Source organism: Grampus griseus (genome assembly GCF_964374135.1).
Source record: "Grampus griseus genome assembly, chromosome: 6".
Lineage (NCBI taxonomy): Eukaryota > Metazoa > Chordata > Mammalia > Artiodactyla > Delphinidae > Grampus > Grampus griseus.
The window spans coordinates 80,046,642-80,063,254 of record NC_139000.1 but is presented as its reverse complement, the minus strand read 5'-3'; the positions used below and the strand labels follow the sequence as shown (position 1 = coordinate 80,063,254).

The 16,613-nt window shown below is 36.8% G+C and overlaps 1 protein-coding gene across 1 annotated transcript in view; it reads right to left on the bottom strand.

Moving 5' to 3' along the window:
• The window catches only part of UBE2R2 (ubiquitin conjugating enzyme E2 R2), a 95,343-nt gene that overhangs the window by 20,100 nt on the left and 58,630 nt on the right, over window positions 1-16,613 (bottom strand). Inside the window, exon 2 of the mRNA XM_082657476.1 lies at window positions 7,876-7,962. Coding sequence (XP_082513602.1) covers window positions 7,876-7,962 — 87 coding nt within the window. The remainder of the gene's footprint in view (window positions 1-7,875; window positions 7,963-16,613) is intronic.

Here is a 16,613-nt window from a genome sequence, read left to right as displayed (position 1 = left end):
TAAAAAATGAACAAAGGACTTGAACAGACATTTCTCAAAAGAAGATACATAAACGGACAATAAGCACATGAAAGAATGCTCAATATCATTAGTCATTAGGGAAATACAAATCAAAATGACAGTGAGTTATCACATCATATCCCCTTAGGATAGCTATAATTAAAATTTTTAAATGCAAAATAAGGATGGATGTAGAGAAACTGGAACCCTCATAAATTGCTGGTGGTTGGTGAGGGGGTTCATCTGCTATAGAACAGTTTGGCAGTTCCTCAAAGAGCAAAACACAGGATCACAATTTGATCCCTGCAATTCCATTCCTAGGTATACAACCAAAAGAAGTGAAAAAAGTACTTAAACAAGTACATGTATACACATGGTTATAGCAGCACTATTTATATATACAAAAGGTGGACACAAAAAAAATGGTTCTGAAGAACCTAGGGGCAGGACAGGTATAAAGACGCAGACGTAGAGAATGGACTTGAGGACACAGGGAGGGGGACAGGTAAGCTGGGATGAAGTGAGAGAGTGGCATGGACATATATACACTACCAAATGTAAAATAGATAGCTAGTGGGAAGCAGCTGCATAGCACAGGGAGATCAGCTCGGTGCTTTGTGACCACCTAGAGGGGTGGGATAAAGAGGATGGGAGGGAGACGCAAGAGGGAGGAGATATGGGGATATATGTATAGCTGATTCGCTTTGTTATAAAGCAGAAACTAACACACCATTTTAAAGCAATTATACTCCAATAAAGATATTAAAAAAAAAAAAAGGTGGACACAGACCAAATGCCCATCAATAGAGAAATGGATAAACTGTGATATATCCAACCAATGCAATATTATTCAGCCATGAAGAGGAATGAAGTACTAATACATGCTACAACATGGATGAACCTCCAAAACATTATGCTAAGTGAAAGCCACACAAAAAAGGTCACATATTGTATGATTCCATTTATATGAAATACCCAGAATGGATAAATAGAGACATAAACCTGACTGGTGGTTGTCAGAGACTAGGGAGAAATGGGAATGGAGAAGAATCACTTCATGGGTAAGATGTTTTACATTGGAGTGATGGAAATGCCTTACAAATAGAGGTGTTAGATGTACGACGCTGGGAATGTACTAAATGTCACCGAATTGTGTTCACTTTAAATGGTTAATTTTATGTATGTGAAATTTTATCTCAATAAATTATTGGGTTTTTAAATAAATTTATTTATTTTTGGCCGCGTCAGGTCTTCATTGCAGTGTGTGGGCTTCTCATTGCAAAGCCCGGGCTCTAGGCACGCGGACTTCAGTAGTTGTAGCATGCGGGCTCAGCAGTTGTGGCTCACAGGCTCTAGAGCACAGGCTCAGTAGTTGTGGCGCACGGGCTTAGTTGCTCCGCGGCATGTGGGACCTTCTGGACCAGGGACCATGTCCCCTGGATTGGCAGGCAGATTCTTAACCACTGCGCCACCAGGGAAGCCCCCTCACCCTTTTTTTTTTAATGGGAGAAGTTCTCAGCCTCCAGAAAGGCAGTTCTAAGATGTAAAATGAAGGCTATATAGCCTAGGCCCTACCTAATCCAATCAAACCAAAATCTCCAGTATTCTTTATTTTTAACAACTGCTCCACAAGATTCTGATAAGCTGCCAAATTTGGGGACATCACTGCCTAGAGAAACCTATTCCCTATACCTTAAAGTTAGAGAGAATGCATAATATCTGCAAATCCATGAATATAATTACATAAAAATACATAAAATCCTGCTTGTCACAAATTATTTACAAACCAGAGCTCAGCTCTAAAAAGGACAAATTTGGTGGCCCAAATATCATCATGTTCTAAATGGTGGTTAATGTATCTATAGTTAAATCCTTAAGGTATATGTATCTTCATAGAGCAAACTGGCATCCTAATTTACATTTTTTAAAAGAAAAAAATACGAGGAAAAAGAAGCAAAATCTAAACAAGCACAAGATAGAGTTCAAACCTTTAATAATGTGTAATACTAAATTACATTTACTAGGAAAACTTTCAACACCAAATCAAAGTCTTCTGGTTTCTGTTAACTTTCTACCTTACTCATCTGGTATAAACCAAGATGAAACGCACATTGTAGACTTGAGAAGTTTTATAGGAACATTCTACCACTAAACTTTTCTCTAATATTTTAGAAATAAAGAATATTTTACAAGTCAATTAATGATGAGTTATTTTAATGATAAAAACCACTGAAAGAAAACAAAGATATTTTACCAGGTACCAAAGAGAAGTTATTTCTGTCAATTTATCCTAGTAGCTAAAGCAAATAAAATATATTGCATAACACATTTCTGATTAGCTGATTAAGCAAGCATTCATTCATTTGAAGAATCTTTTGTTTTATTCAGGTCCCTTCTTAAAGACAACTGAGTAAAAATTATGTAAATTTAAAATGTTCATCAAATGCATATTTTAAAAAATGAACACAATAAATTCTGATAATATAACAAAATCTTATAACACAGCACTCAGCACCTTTATGTGAATCAAGATCAGAGTTCAAGCATGTTGTTTCTGATGGTTTAATAACACAATACAGAAACAGAGTTTGTCTCACCTAGCTAAGGACAAGTAATACATGTTTTAGGTTCCCCATGCCATACTTTATTCCAAATGAAGTCTAGTTTACTTAATAGTATTGTACCAAAGTTAATTTCTTGGTTTTGATAAATGTATCATGGTTGTAAAAGATATTAACATTAGAAGAATATGAGTAAAAGGTACATATATGAGAACTTTCTGTACTAGTTTTGAAACTCTTCAAGCCCAAAATTATTTCAAAATTTAAAAAATTAGTGGGTTTAAACTTAATATTTTAGTATGTTTATAACATAGATATTGAAATCAAAGCATTTTAACAAAACGTATTCTAAATTTTTTATAATTTAGAAACTTTGTATTTAAAATTTATATGAAATGAGTTCAAGAATAATGAACTAATAAAGCAGTTTGTCCTAGTCTTGAAAGATCATCAGAGAATGTAATATTCCAACTTTGTAATCAATCCTAATGTATTTTGCGGGGTTCATTATTTGATTCTTCGGTGGAAAATCCATTAAAATAAATTCTCAAAGAAATTACGGAAATACCACAGAAGCTCTGAGATAATTCCACTAAACAGAGAAAAGAATAATAATTTAATTAGAGAGAAAAATGTGTGTTAAATGATCAGAGGAGATGAAGCAGAACCAGCTAGGCTACCATTGTTTTTCTATCTAAATATAATTTTACTATATGTAATGAAATAAGAAGGGCATAAACCCTTACTATAAACAACTTGCTATTTCAAGGATTCAAGTGTAGTGCCAGTCAAATTACACCCCCTGAGAACATAATGATGTACACAGAGTATAGAAGGACCATAATGTAGATGACAAGGGGGGAATGGTAGAAAAAGAGAGCTATCTGTGATGGTTAATTTTGTGTGTCAACTTGACTGGGCTATGGGATGCTCAGATAGCTGGTAGAATATTATTTCTGAGTGTATCTGTGAGGGTGTTTCTGGAAAAGATTAGTATTTGAATCAGTAGATTGAGAAAAAAGACTTGCCCTCATCATGATGATGTGATAGGCATTATCGAATTCTTTGATGGCCTGAACAGAACAAACAGGCAGAGGAAGGACAAATTGTCTCTCTTCTTGGGCTACTACATCTGAACTCCTAGTTCTTGGGTCCTGGGACTCCGGGCCTCACACCAACAGCTCCCAGTCCTACGGCCTCAAAATGAATTATAATTCCAGACTTCCCGGCTCTATAGCCTGCAGAAGGCAGACTGTGGGATTTCTCAGTCTTCATAACCATGTGAGCCGATTCCTATGATAAACCTCCTCTTACATATATCTCTATATATCCTATTGGTTCTGTTTCTCTGAATACTCCCAACTGACACAGTATCTTTGCTTTTACCTGATCTTTTCTGTGTAATTTCAAAATATAATTTATAATGACAGCTTTATTGTAAAGGACCTCTTGATACACTGAGTTCTTTTCAGTTTTTGAAGCGCTGATTGTGGGTCTCATCCACTTTGCTCCTAATGGGCTATAATCCATATAAATAAATACAAAGATCATAAACTATATGTAATTAGACCCACTTTCCGCTTACAGAGCCTAAATTTTACTATTCCAAAAGCAATTGCTCTGCAGACTTGGCAAAAACCTTTTAAGAGGGACTTCCCTGGTGGCGCAGTGGTTAAGAATCCGCCTGCCAATGCAGGGGATATGGGCTCAAGCCCTGGTCCAGGAAGATCCCATGTGCCGCGGAGCAACTAAGCCCATGTGCCACAACTACTGAGCCTGTGTGCCACAACTAGTGAGCCTGTGTGCCACAACTACTGAAGCCCGTGCACCTAGAGCCCATGCTCTGCAACAAAGAGAAGCCACCACAATGAGAAGCCCGTGCACCGCAATGAAGAGTAGACCCCGCTCTCCACAACTAGAGAAAGCCCACACACAGCAACGAAGACCCAACGCAGCCAATAATTAATAAATAAATAAATTAAAAAAAAAAAAACCTTGTAAGAGACACCAGAGAGCAAGCTTGTGCTCTCTCTCCTCTCAAGCCACATGAAGACACAGAGATAAGCCAGGAGGAGTCTTCAGTAGAAACTATGTTTCCTAAACTGTAAGAAAGTTAATTTCTGTTGTTGTAAGCCACCACATCTATGGTATTTATGGCAGCCGGAGTTATATTAAAACAGTAGGATCTATTTTTAATCATTATTAGAACAATAACATTTAAAAATACCATGCCCTAATGATAGTGGAATAGTAGCCAAAGTGGTATATCCTTGCAGTGTCAGTGGCTACAGAGATTAGTATAATGTCTTGAGAATCATCTGAGCCTAGAATCAAGAATAACTCTTCAGAGCTAGAACCTTACGTAAAACAGTAAAATATTTTCCTACTGGCTATCAAGTATCCTAAAATACACCATCTTACTGTAACATTTATTTCATGACTACACCTGTGACATTCACCTGTAAACACTATACAGGAAAAATGATCTGTATACTCCTTCAAAAAATATCCAACATCTTTATTATTTTTTAAAAGAAAGAGCCATACTATGTCCTACAATTCACTAGTACTAAAAGGATCATCAAATGCTAAATACTTCTGTATAATTTCCATTTAATTTTGTGGCAAAACTAAAACTATTCTAAATATTAGTCTATTACATAAAAAATTATTTAAATACATACTAAGAGCAGTGAGATTCTGAGTTGTCATAGCTCTGAAGTTCACAGTGAAGAGTGTACAAAAACCTCATTTTAATACATGGTTTGTGAAGCACATGGGCTTCATTGGTTATCTACTTCTGAGCACACAGTAACAAACATAACCAGGAAACTATTATTGAGATCACTCAACATATTATGAAGCAAAAAGGAGTAGACTGTGCAGTATGATCATTGATGACAAGCTCATATTAAATTTCTTTTGTTCTCCGAGCTTCCCCTTGGTATTTATAAATTTCACAAATGTGGCAATGATATTAGAAATGTTAAATTAATTAAGTTCATTCATATAACACAGCAGTATTTATAACTTTTGGGGCTGCAGTAATGTGTCTGTGAATATATTTAATAAAACTGTAACCAAAACTAAAAACTTGATAAAATAAACTATTTTCTACCAAAAATAGTCCTTATGATATTTTTAATACTCATGAAGTTATTATATACAAAAACTCATCAATTCACATATTTTGGCATTTGAGTACACATTTCCTTTTGTATTTTTGTCTTGTTGCTGTTGACATTGTTGCCATTGTTCCCCCATTTCATCTCCAGTTCTATTACAAATAACTCTGCAGTAAACAATTTGGTGACCAGAGCAATTTGACATTGAGGTCCATTGTGTTTCTAGGTGACAACATAAGATGGATGAGGAGAGAGCAACTTCCTGGAATATCCCTTTGGCTAAGAACCATGAGCCCTAATGGCTAAAATCACAAATACTGACTTGGGCCCTCAAAAAGTTCAATTCTGATACTGTTTCCAGAATGTAGCAAAGTAAATTAACGTATTATTAATTTGTAAGAAGAGTCTCTTGTGACTCATTTGATTACATCAAATTTAATTTCTAACTAGGACTTAACACTTCTTTAAAAACAGAACTTTTATGGCATGGAAAACAACTGCATATTTATAAGATATGCATGTTTTATTTTACTGCTGAAATTTTTATTATGAATATGAAACCTATTTTAAAAAACAATGATCCAATGCTAAATCTTAAGAGACAGAACTAAACAGCCTAAGTGGTGAAAAAGCAGTGGAAAGTGGAGTGTATCTACCTACACCTTCTTCTGAAAGAGCTTTGAATCCTTTATTCTGTTTTTTGTTTTTCCTTTTTGCTTCTTTGTTGAGAAGGGTTTGAGAATTAGATAACTGAGATGGAAACAGGCGAATATATGGCTCTAAGGTGAATTAATTCTCAGTAGCAAGACCAAAAAAGCTTGAGCCTTCTCACTTCTCTTTTGCTATCTAAAAAATCTATACATACCACATAGTTGGGTTTTTCTTCTTGAATTCACGTTCCTTTTAAATTTTTTAAATTAATTTTTATTGGAGTATAGTTGCTTTTATACCACATAGTTCTGAAGGCAAGAATTTTTGATAAATGGACAGGGACAGAAAAATATTTCTATGTGTATTAAACCCAGTTTGAACTTATGAACAGTGAATTATTTCTATAGTCTCTCCCTACAACAGGATAACTTTGTTATATAGAATAGTACAACATATTCATTGTTGTTTATTTGTACTATGATTATGTCAAATACTAAAGATACTAAAGAAAACAATATTCTGGGAACCTATTTCTGGAAATGTTACTATGCATCACCTTTTGAGCACTAGTTTATCCTGTTTTAAGAAGGAAAGAAAAATGAAGAAAATGACTGACAGAAAAAGCAGGTTGTGAAAAATAATAAAGCTACCCCAGTGTGCTCATTTATAGACTGAGATCCAAATTCAGGACTATAGAGTAAGTTCTCCATCCCTTGCCTATAAGCATTTTAAAGGCTCTGTAGCTCTGTTTCTGGAGGAAAGGTGCTTGCCAACAACCACCTGACCAAAAAAAGAACTATGACTAAGGCTGCAAATTTTAAAAAACAATTTTAATGCCTGGGCCTCAGCTACAGCTTCACAGCACTACTGCAATGAAAAAGATTACAGAATGGTAAAGGAGTAGACTCAAAGGATATTTTAGTGGGCCTTGACATATATCCTGAGAAACATAATGCATTGTTCCAGCATCCTTATAAATTAGCACAAAGCTAAGTACATTTCATAAAAAAAGCTACAAATTATTTTCCCAGGCATGTGGACTTGTCTAGTAGAAGAACCTAACCTTGGATTTATTCCAAAAGAGGCTCTCAACTGGTATGCAGCAACTCCTTAAAGGACACCAGTACAAATATAGTAGGATAAATTCCCACCCCCTCCTGTCCCAAAGCTGAATCTCTGATCAAAGCAACAAACAAACCCTTGCTGTGAAGCTAGAGGATAGGTACACAAATAAATTTGTATGACTTTATCTACTAAATTAAAAAAATGCAAATGTTAACAAATATGAATTATAATCTTAGCGATGAGCAGCAAAGGTTTAAAGCCTCAACCTTAAATTAACCATAATATACACTGGTATTAAAAAACCCCAATTTTTGAGCAATTCAACTACAGACTGCTAACCAAAAATGGGAAACCATGAATACCTTCTCTGTGGCTACAGCATAACTACCACAGCATACTGAGCTATGGAGGCTATTTTAAAGGATATTATCTTAAATAAATCTTCAGAGAAATTCATGATAGACATCTCTTACCTCATAAATGTTGGGGTGCCACATTTTGGTCAAGAATCTGAAGGTAGGTGGTGAATATGGGTAGTCAATAGGAAATTTAATATGCGCCTGAAAAGAAAAAGAATGAAATGCTAGTAAGATTACAGGTTATTCATCTAACTAACAATTCACCCTGATATACTCCAGCGCAACAAAACTCCTTTCTACACAGTAGACTATGGAGATTAAAATAGCTCATATATATTTTGTTAGCCCCAATGCCAGGGTTATTATTAGCATGTGTTCTAACTATCTCTTTAAATATTTATAAAAATTAATGTTAAATTGCCAAAGTTCAACAGTTATATAATTGAACACACGAATGAAAAACAGTTTAATATGTGTGTCACATTAATGGGTATATTTTATTTTAATAACAAAAAATAATTAATACAACCTTATGGTACATAATACAGAACAAAGATAATTTGTTTTACTTAACACCGTTTACCAACCAGAAGTAACAAATGCTACCATTTTGATATGGCTCCTCCAAGAGTTTTTGATGCTAATATATGCTTATCTCTTTACAAAACTTATTTTCAAAAACTTGAATGTATTTCAAGTTTTCAAAACTTATTTTCGAAAACTTGAATATATTTTATTTTATACTGTTTTTTCAATCTGTATCATATCATAAACATTTTCCTTTGTATATATGATTGTTAGTATGTGCATAATGTTCCATCATACAGATATATAGATGAACCATTAAAAGAAAAAAAACTACTTCCTTATTTTGGAACAGCTGGGTTGTTTTTCACTCTATTGCTATTGTAAATACTGCTACAGTGAATGTCCTTGGCAGTGTCCCACATTTCACATATGAAAAAATCCAGACAAATTCTCATCTAACAGTACTAGTAAAAGGGAGTGAAGAAGGGAATGAAAGAACAAGGTAAGAATAAATAAGCTAAGGACAGCAGTGAAAATGGCAGAGTCAGTAACCTCAAAAATTCTGTCTTCAGGACTTCCCCGGTGGCGCGGGAAATGTTTGGGAATCCGCCTGCCGATGCAGGGGACACAGGTTCGAGCCCTGGTCCAGGAAGATCTCACATGCTGCAGAGCAACTAAGCCCATGCGCCACAGCTACTGAGCCTGTGCTCTAGAGCCAGCGAGCCACAACCACTGAACCTGCATGCCACAACTACTGAAGCCCACACACCTAGAGCCCGTGCTCTGCAACGAGAAGCCACCGCGATGAGAAGCCCATGCACCTCAATGAAGAGTAGCCCCTGGTCACCGCAACTAGAGAAAGCCCGTGTGCAACAACAAAGACCCAACCCAGCCAAAAATAAATAAATTAAAAAAAAAACAAAAAGAAACACTAAAGGAGTCCTTCAGGCTGAAATGAAAGGACACTAGCCAGTACATGAAACAACATGAAGGAAGAGCACAAATCAAAACATAGGATAAGTATAGGATAAATATGAAAGAAACAATAAATGTACTTTTTGTTTATAACTTTTTTCCTAATTTAAAAGATAATTACATAGTATAATAATTATAAATCTATTGAAAGGCAAAAAATACACAAAGAAGGAATTTGTTTACCAATAAAAAACAAAGTAAAGGGGAGGGATCAGAGTTACATAAGAGCAAAGATTCTGTACACCACTGAAATTAAGATGGTTATTAACTGAACTTAGATACAGTTATATGATGTTGATTGTAATCCCGAGGGTAACCACTAAGAAATAACTCAAAAATTCAATACCCCTTCATGACTGAAAACATCCAACAAACTAGGAATACAAGGTAAACTCCTCAACTTGAAAAAGGGAATGTAGTAAACAAAACTATAACTAACATTATACTTAGTGGTGAAGTAATTTCAGAAATAAGACAGGGATGTCCACTCTCACCACTTCTATTCAACACTATACTGGAGATGATAGTCAGGCCAGCTGGCAAGGAAATGAAATAAAACGCATCTTGGTTGGAAAGTAAGAAGCAAAGTTATTTCTATTTGCAAATTAGATAATCCTGTATATAGATTTTCAAAAGGAACCCACTAAATATATTAGAATAACAAATTCAGCAGAATTGAAAGATAAAAGATCAATATACTAGCAACAATTATATTTCTACACTGCAGCACTGAACAAACTGAAAATGAAATTAAGAAAATTCCATTTATAATAGCATCAAGGGGCTTCCCTGGTGGCGCAGTGGTTGAGAGTCCGCCTGCCGATGCAGGGGACACGGGTTTGTGCCCCGGTCCGGGAAGATCCCACATGCCGCGGAGCGGCTGGGCCCATGAGCCATGGCCGCTGAGCCTGCATGTCCGGAGCCTGTGCTCCGCAACGGGAGAGGCCACAACAGTGAGAGGCCCGCGTACCGCAAAAAACAAAACAAAACAAAACAAAAACCTGTATAATAGCATCAAAAAGAATAAAATACTTAGGAATAAGTATAACGAAAGAAATACAAAACTTACACTCTGAAAAGTACAAAACATTTTTAAAAGAAATTAAAGACTTAAATAAATGTTAAATATCCATGATATTATATGTTCATAGATTGCAAGACTCAATACTGTTAAGATGGTAATCCTCCTCAAGCTTATCTACAGATTCAGCATCACTGTGTGGAAACCCCTATTGCCTTCTTTACAGAAATGGAAAAGCTGGTACTCATGGGACCCAGAATAGCCAAAACAATCTTGAAAAATAAAAACAAAGTTAGACAACTCACACTTTCCAGTTTCAAAACACTACAAATCTATAGTGATCAAGACAGTTTGGTACTAATATAAGGCCAATTCAATGGGGGGAAAGGCCTTTTCAATAAATTGTGCTGAGACAACTGGATATTCACATGCAAAAGAATGGAGTCAAATCCTTTGAAATACACCAAAGGACTCTGTATTTAACAAGGCCTGCCTTCAGGAGAAACCAGTTACAGCCTAACTTGCTAGGAAATTGTCAGAGCCTAACTGACCTAGGGAAAGAGAAATATTGGGCTAGCCGAAAGTTCGTTAGGGTTTCTCCATAACATCTTACGGAAAATACTCCAGCCCTAATATCCCACATAGGGGGTGAGGAAAAACAGAAACTCTTGAAAAGTTCACAGTCCAGAGTCAAAGCCTCATTAAAAAGACTGAAAACTAATCATAGGAGAACAGAACTCTTCCCCTTCCCCTCACACTTCACCACCATATTACTAAGGCATTTATAGCAGTTCCTTTTACCCAGTACATCACAGCTAACTAACGTGAAAAAATGATAAGGCATACCTAAAGGAAAAATCACAAATGAAGAGAGAGCAATTATCACAACCAGACATGGGAAAGATGTTGGAATTATTAGACTGGGAATTTAAAACAACAATGATTAATAATTAATAGTGGACATCAAATATTGAAGGATAATTAATAGTGGACAAAGTAAACAGCATGCAAAAAGAGATAGGCAATGTAAGCAGAGAGATGGAAATCTTAAGAAAGAACCAAAGACAAATGCTAGAGATAAAAACACTGAAGAATGCCTTTGATGGGCTGAGTAAGACTGACACAGCTGAGGGAAAAAACCTCTGCACTAGAGGATATTATCAATAGAATCCTCGAAAGCAGAAAAGCAAAGAGAACAAAGACTGGGGGGGAAAAACAGAACAGAATATCCAAGGAGTGTGGGACAACTACAAGAAGTGTAAGATACATGTAATAGGAATACCTGAAGGAATAAAAGACACCATAACGAAAATGAAAAGACAACCCACAGGATGGGAGAAAATACTTGCAAATCATTTATCTGATAAGGGACATGTACCCAGAATACGTAAAGAATGCTTATAACTCAGTAATAAAGAGAAATAACTCAATTTAAAAATGAGCCCAGGGCTTCCCTGCTGGCGCAGTGGTTAAGAATCTGCCTGCCAATGCAGGGGACACGGGTTCGAGCCCTGCTCCGGGAAGATCCCACATGCCACGGAGCAACTAAGCCCGTGTGCCACAACTACTGAGCCTGCGCTCTAGAGCCCACAAGCCACAACTACTGAAGCCCACACACCTAGAGCCCTTGCTCTGCAACAAGAGAAGCCACAGCAGTGAGAAGCCCGCACACTGCAACAAAGAATAGCCCCCGCTTGCCTCAACTAGAGACAGCCTGAGCGCAGCAACGAAGACCCAACGGAGCCAAAAGTAAATTAATTAATTAATTAAACAAACAAACAAAATGTTTGGCCAGGATGTCATGAAATTAGAATGCTTTATACATGGCTGGAAGGGATCAAAATGGTATAGCCACTTTGAAAAACAGTCTAGCATTTCCTTGAAAGAATAAACATAGTTAACCATGTACCACGCAAGTCCACTACCAGGTATATGTCCAAGAGAAATGAAAACATTACATCCACATGAGAACTTGTACAGAAATGTTCACAGCAGCATAACAGACAAAATGTAGAATCACCCCAAATGTCCATCACCTGAGGAAATGAACAGAAGGTGGTATATATCCATACACTAGAATATTATGTGGCAGTTAAAAGGAATGAAGTACTGGACTTCCCTGGTGGTCCAGTGGTAAACAATCCGCTTTACAATGCTTACAACGCAGGGGACGCGGGTTCCATCCCTGGTCAGGGAACTAAGATCCCATATGCCCCAGGGCAACTAAGCCCGTGAACCATAACTACTGAGCTCATGCGCCTCAACTAGAGAGCCTGTGCGCCGCAAACTACAGAGCCCACGTGCCCTGGAGCCTGCGCACAACTAGAGAAGAGAAAACCCACACACCACAACTAGAGAAGCCCAAGCGCCACAACTAGAGAAGAGAAAACCTGCATGCCACAACTAGAGAGCAGCCTGTGCACCGCAACGAAGAGCCCACATGCTGCAACTAAGACCCGATGCAGCCAAAAATAAATAATAAATAAATCTTTAAAAATAAATAAAAATTAAAGCAAACAAAAAACTGGAGTCCAAAAGCAGTCACACCCCAATAGCAACAAGAATACTCAGTTCCTCAGATCTTGGTTTCAAAATACCATTTTCTAATAAAAAGAAACAAGGCTCTTTGGAGAAATACTTGATTCTACATGTGGGGCAAGGAAAATACAAGATGAGCATGGAGCATCTTATAGTGCCTGAAAGTAAGGAAATGCTAAAGAAAAAATATGGAGGCATGTCAAAAACAAACAAAAAAAAGCAAACAACAAAAAGCCATAGGAGCCAACCTGAAAGAGCCCCTGCTGGCCAAAAGTAAAGCAATTCATAGTACTGGATGATAACCCAAGGTATAAAATAAATATAAATGAGTGCATTTTGGTATAAATTATTGAATGAAAAAATACTGGGGAAGGGACAAATCTTCCTCACAGCATATATTATCTTCCTCCAGATAATATATGTAGATATATCCCATTAAGGAGGTGGAGTTTAATTCCCCTCCCCACAAGTGTGGGCAGGGCTGAATGACTCACTTCCTAAGAATATGGAAAGGAAGACATACTAACTTTATAATAGAGAAAGCTGGCAGACAACACCTTAACCAAGTGATCAAGGTTAACATCAGTGGTGTTAAGTCGCTGAAATCATGACCTCCCTCATAAGATGTGCTGAGAAACGCAGCTCATCTCTGTGGTGCTCTTACCCCAAAACCCATAACCCAGTCTGATCATGAGACAAACATCAGACAAACCCAAATGGAGGGACATTCTACACAATACCCAACCACTTCTTTTCAAAACTATGAAGGTCATGAAAAACAAAGAAAGATGGGGAAACCATCAAATATTGAAGGAAACTAAGGAGACATCACAACTAAATGCAATCAGTATTCTGAATTGTATACAGGAATAATAAAAGGACATTAGGGGTGGTAGGGGAGAACTGAGCATGACTGCTAATAGATACGAGGTTTCTTTTGGAGGTGATGAAATAAACTGGAGTTAGATGGTGGTGATGGCTGTATGACCTGGTGAATAAAAAACCACTGAATTGTACACTTTGAAAGCCTACAAAGTATTGGTACCATGGTTAGGTGTTGTCTGAGTAGGTCCCTGGGTGGATAAAAGCAAAGGAAATAGCAAGGCACCAGGTGCAAAGAATGTGGAGTGGTCAGGTATGGCTAGTGGGATGCCTGGTGGTAACTACAGGAGATAGAAGACTGGATGAAGGTAGGCTGAAGCCTTGTTTAGGTGTTTTAGTGGGAAACTACATAAAGTCAGAAAATCAGGGACTTCCCTGGTGGCGCAGTGGTTAAGAATCCGCCTGCCAATTCAGGGGACACAGGTTCAAGCCCTGGTCCAGGAAGATCCCACATGCCGCAGAGCAACTAAGCCCGTAGGTCACAACTACTGAGCCCGTGCGCCTAGAGTCCATGCTCCGCAACAAGAGAAGCCACCGCAATGAGAAGCGCGTGAACCGAAAGAGTAGTCCCTGCTTGCCACGACTGCAGAAAACCCGCGCACAGCAATGAAGACCCTACACAACCATAAATAAATAAATAAATTTTAAAAAAAAAGAAATGAAAATCAAAGGCAAGATGTCTATTTTAGAATAAATGACTCTATGACAGCACTGTAAAAGATGGATTGAATGGGATAAAAGACAGAAGTTAGGAGTGGTTTCCTATCTTTTTCATTTAATCAGCCTCATCTCCAGAATATGCATATACTTTAGAAAGCTTCAGTAATGATGACATAGTTATATAATGCATATCTGAATAAAACAGGATTGTAAAAATTTCCATACAAAATTGGAACTCTGATCGTTGAAAATGTAACCTCCTTTAACATATTTCTAAGGGAAATTAGATTATCCTTTCTAAAAATAATCAATAAAATTTAGTATTGTTAGTCAAATCTTTAGGTCCCCAAAAACGTCCTCCTAGACTACTAACTATATTAAAAGAAATCTTTACAGAGTAACTAGGAATGGTTGCACGAAAATTTATAAAGAACATGCACCAATATGAAAGAGTAGTAAAAGAACATCCACTCGGGCTTCCCTGGTGGCGCAGTGGTTGAGAGTCCGCCTGCCGATGCAGGGGACACGGGTTCGTGCCCCGGTCTGGGAGAATCCCACATGCCGCGGAGCAGCTGGGCCCGTGAGCCGTGGCCGCTGAGCCGGCGCGTCCGGAGCCTGTGCTCCGCAACGGGAGAGGCCACAACAGCGAGAGGCCCGCATACCGCAAAAAAAAAAAAAAAAAAAAAAAAAAAAAGAACATCCACTCCAGAAGCTAGACTGCCTGGGTTTGAATCCTGGCTCTGCCATTCATTAGCTGTTTTTTGAAGTTATTTGTGTCTCCAGTTTCCTCATCAGTAAAATAAGGCTTATAGTACTTATTAAACAGCTTGGTATGAGAATTAAATGAGTCAATGCTTGTGTAAAATGCATTAGAACAGTGTTTAACATATAATAAAAGATATGTAAGAGTTTTGTTTAAAAACTGCAAATTAAACTGGCAGAGGTTATGTCAGAAAACCTTCTTTAATAAAAAGCGTCTTTTATAGACTGCTCATTTTCGCTGTTTTATTGCTTTTACTTACCTGCCTTTTGATTATAACACTACCAGCTTTAGAAAAGACAACTAGAGAGATTCTTCCCAACCTAAGAACTTGAATCTTACGGAACCAGTTTTCTAAGAGCTTTACAAATCTTAATTACTTTTTACTTAAATATAATTAATAAACATTAATTACTTACTATTGTTAATTGGGTTTCTATATTTTCTGTAAGCATCTAATAATATTTTGAGCTTTTATCTGTATCTCTGTACCTTGAACCCTACTTATCGCCACAAAATTTTTAAAAGTAGCATCTCCAGAATAAAGTCAAAAACTATTTTTGATTTTTAAAAGTATCATGCCTGGAAGTTCCCTGGCGGTCCAATGGTTAGGACTCAGCGCTTTCACTGCCGTGGCCCAGGTTCAATCCCTGGTCGGGGAGTTAAGCCACGTGGCGCAGCTGGGGGAAAAAAAAAAAAGATGTATCATGCCTAAATTATGCTTATGTTACAACTGAAAAAGGTAACATTGGGTGGTGTACCCCTGTAAGGCTACTTAAAATTGTTATAAGAACTCCTTCAATGGAATTTACAATCCTAAAGAATTTAGCTGAAGTTAAAATCAAGGGGAATATTCTGCTACAGTGCTTCCCTGAGATTATTCAGTTTTACCACTATTACTTTTTTTCAGAATCTTATTAATAATTTAAACATATTATATCATATTTATGTTCACCCATAATCATATCGGTGAAAATTTTTTAAGTTTAATTAAGTATAAAACTTGCTCTTATCCATTTCCAATCCTAGTAAATCTTAGGATGTGATTTGAACAAACTATAAACTTATTTATAAGTTTATAACAAGGAACAAGGGAAATGTGAACACTGACTGGATATTAAGGAATTAACTTTTTCAGCTGTAATAATAGCATCGTGGTTACTTTTTTAAAGGAGGCCCTTATATTTTAGAAATACATTCTGAAATATTCACAAGTGAAATGATATGTTGTCTGAAATCAGTTACAAAATAATGTGAAGAGGAGTAGATAAGGTATAGATTAAACATATTTGCTATGAGTTAATCATGGATGCTGAGTGATGGGTACACAAAGAGTTTACTGTACTCCTATTTCTAATTTCATATTATGGAAAATTTCAAACATACAAAAAGCTTAAGAAATGAGATGACTAATATACAATTATTTTTTTAAAGCATTACAGTGCTTTGCATAACTAGCATAATCATACCATTATGATAGCAATAGAT